The sequence below is a fragment of the Otolemur garnettii genome, unplaced genomic scaffold (assembly GCF_000181295.1).
Source record: "Otolemur garnettii isolate 467f Iridium unplaced genomic scaffold, OtoGar3 scaffold00087, whole genome shotgun sequence".
Taxonomy (NCBI): Eukaryota; Metazoa; Chordata; class Mammalia; order Primates; family Galagidae; genus Otolemur; species Otolemur garnettii.
In genome coordinates, this window is record NW_003852482.1 from 7694936 (window position 1) to 7698152 (window position 3217).

Genomic DNA, 3217 nt, shown 5'->3' on the forward strand with positions numbered 1-3217 from the left:
CTGGGGATTCGAACCCGCCACCTTAGGTGTATGTGGCTGGAGCCTTAGCCGCTTGAGCCACAGGCGCCGAGCCGTATGTACAGTTTCAATGCAGGCTCATCCACTTAGAGTCGCAGGAAGTTGGAGATGGAAGCTGTCATTTATGCCCAAATTCTGGTTGTTTAACAGGGAAAAACAAGTCCCCAAGAGCAGAACGGGCTTGTGTATATGTAACAGAAGCCAGAGTGCCCCAGGCCACTCCTGGGAGTCTGAGGACAGGACAAGCCCAGGAGAAACAATTTCCACAAATGCAGTTGGCTCATATGGGAGATAATTCCTCACAGGACCTATGCCTGGACTCTGGGGCACTAGGTCCACAGTCTGCTGCTCCCCAGCCCTTTCTATCCTGAGGCAGCTGGGGGGTCCTGGCCACCCCCAAATGGCAGCTGTTGGTCAGGAAATGCCCCCGTTCCACCCTTTAGCATTCTCAGCATGGGCTCTGAGATTTCCATGGAGGGCAGTGACCTGCCTTTGCACTGGAGGCAAGAGGGCCTGTTTGGGGCTAGAGCAGGAGTAGGGTGTGGGGGAGGGGCACAGCTTGGGTGATAACTGCAGAACAGTCACACAGGGTAGTTTTAAACCCCAGGCCCTCTCTGGAGGCAGCCAAGAGGCATTGGGGAGCCTGGGATTACCATGGAGACAGGGCTGTGCCCAGCCTTGCCTGCCAGAGGGTGGAGGGGAGAGCAGAGTTACTAGGGGAGCCCTTTCCCTGGATGGGATCTCACCCTGTTCTCTCTCCTTCAGTCCGGCAGAGATTCACTGAGAACCAGACCTCTAGGCTGCCAGCTGTGTCAGACCAACTGCTGGGGAGTGTTGGGCGATGGCTAGAGACTCTGCCCAAAGCCCTGTACCTGGGGGCCAGGGAAGAGGCCCTGACCAGCTCTTCCTGCTGGAACTTCCCCAGCCTGTGAGATACTAGGGAAAGAGCAGGACTCAAGGGCATTGCCAGGGTTCCCCCTCCTTGCCCTAAAGACCTTCCCAGCCAGTAGCAGGCACGTTGCTAGTCTGGGCCCTCAAGGGCCCTGCCAGTGAGGGGTGGGCCTGGGACTCGGGATACATGAAACTCATGGGCTCCTGTCTCCCCCAGGTTCACCAAGGAGCTGCAAGGCCACTTGTCTGAAGACACCCCTATGAATATCAGCCTGCCCTTCATCCCTAGGGCCACCACCCCGAGGCAGCGGGGGGACCTCCACAACTTAATGAGCACCCACAACATCCTGGAGAAGATGGGCAAACCATCCTACTCCTGGAATCAGAAGCTGGTGAGCACCTGCCAGTAGCCACCACGGGGAGCAGCCCTGCTTGGCAGGATGGCCAGGGCTGGGAGTACCCTCCCTGCACACTCAGCATGGGGGGGTGCAGTGGCCAGGCATTGCGTACCTGCATCTCCCTCAAAGTGCAGCAGTCAAGAGGGTGGTCTCCAGGCTGGGCCTGCTGGGTTCAGATACCAATAGCACACCCGCAGGCCATGGGACCTTTCTGCATCTGTTTCTTCATCTCTGAATTAGGGCTGCCCCCTAGAGCTGTGGTGGAGAATCTGCTAGTACCAGGGAGCCCCATCCCTTGCCCTGAAGTCCCAGCAGTACTCAGCTGGTTCTCCTCCTCATCTAGGAGTCTTTCCTGCCCAGTATGGTGCTGCAGTCGGTCCTGAGGCGAAGCCGCCCCAAGGACTACCAGCTCTTCCTGCCATCTATGACATTGCAGCGGACTCAGAGATGAAAACTCATCAGCCCATGCCCAGTGGCACCAGCAGGTCAGGGAGTGACAAGGGTCCACTTTTGCCCTACAAATAAACACACACCCCAGCTGGCTGGGGCCTGCCACTAGGTCTCATGGTACAAGCCTCTCCAGGTACCTGACTGCTCATCTTAGGGTTCCTGGGTCAGAGGAGGAAATGGGTAGAATCACAGCTAGAATGAGGCTGAGGGGTAGGGCAAGGCATCATTAGGGTTCAGGGCTTGTTTGGAGTGACCCCCACTTCTGGAAGGTGGGAGACCCTGCCCACGCACCTCAAACCTGAGACTAAGCCTCTGTCAACTTAGATCAGCCTACACCTGAAGCAGGCAACCTGTGGTGACCTGAATTTGGGGGAGAACCACTGGCCTCCCACCCCTACCCATGCCAGCCTCCATCTTTGACACTAATGGCTGCTTTGCTGACCTCCTACCACTGAGTGAGGCCAGGGAAAAGTGCCCTGTGTGTGAGCAGTGTTAGTTCTCTGCATTTTCCTGGCCATGTTCCTACTATCTGGGCCCTGGAAGGGAAACCTCTGTATGGGCTGGGGACAGGGTGGGGGGCAATATTCAAATCTGCATCAGGAGAGCTGACCCAACTGTAAGCCCTGGCTACTGAGGTGGCTGAGGCAGGAAAGTCACTTGAGCCCAGGAGTCCAAGACGCACCTTAAATCTGTATCAGGGACAGCGCCTGTGGCTCATTGGGTAGGGCGCCAGCTACTACCTACTGAGGGTGGCAGGTTCAAACCTGGCCCTGGCCAACTAAAACAGCAGTGACAATTGCAACAAGAACAAAAAAATAGTTAGGTGTTGTGGCCGGCGCCTGTAGTCTCAGCTACTCGGGAAGTTGAGGCAAGAGAATCATCTAAGCCCAAGAGTTGGAGGTTGCTGTGAGCTGTGACGCCTCTACAGAGAGCAACAAAAGAAGACTCTGTCTCAAACAAAACAAAACAAAATAGTATCTGGAGGTGGTAAATGACAAGGTGGCAGGCGCTGATCCAACACCCCCAGTGCACCCCATACCTGCTTTCCAATCCCCTGGAAGTTTGAGCCCACTCCTCTCTCCTTGAAGTTGCCCTTTACCCGCCTCTCCCCCTCAACATTGCCCAAGATCCGGGTCTTTATCGCCACCTCCTGACCAGGGAGGAAACAGTCAGGAATCCACCCAGGCGCTTAGTTTCCACAGCAAAGAACTGGGCTGTTCCAGGTAGGTTTGTACTGAACCGTGGTTGGTGGGCGGTCTTGAGGCTGGATGGATTGTGGATGGGGTAGGCCTTTTGTGAAGAGGAGGCCTGGCTCCAGAGGAAAGCCGATACATCTAGGCACACTTTGCATGAACCCTGCGAGGGTCGGAAAGGGGCAAAGCTACAACCGCCCCTCCACGGGGTCTGGAGCGGGTTTCAAACCCTGGGATGTTCTCTTCCCTCCATCACCCTTTCTGAAC

At 56.2% G+C, this 3217-nt stretch overlaps 1 protein-coding gene across 1 annotated transcript in view; it reads left to right on the forward strand.

Annotated features, from left to right (window-relative positions):
- Positions 1-1758, forward strand: part of CUNH9orf50 (chromosome unknown C9orf50 homolog) — a 6587-nt gene extending 4829 nt beyond the window's left edge. Inside the window, 3 exon segments of the mRNA XM_012808212.1 lie at positions 784-946; positions 1127-1301; positions 1651-1758. Of these exon segments, the coding sequence (XP_012663666.1) occupies positions 784-946; positions 1127-1301; positions 1651-1758 (446 nt within the window).
- Positions 1759-3217: the final 1459 nt, after the last annotated feature.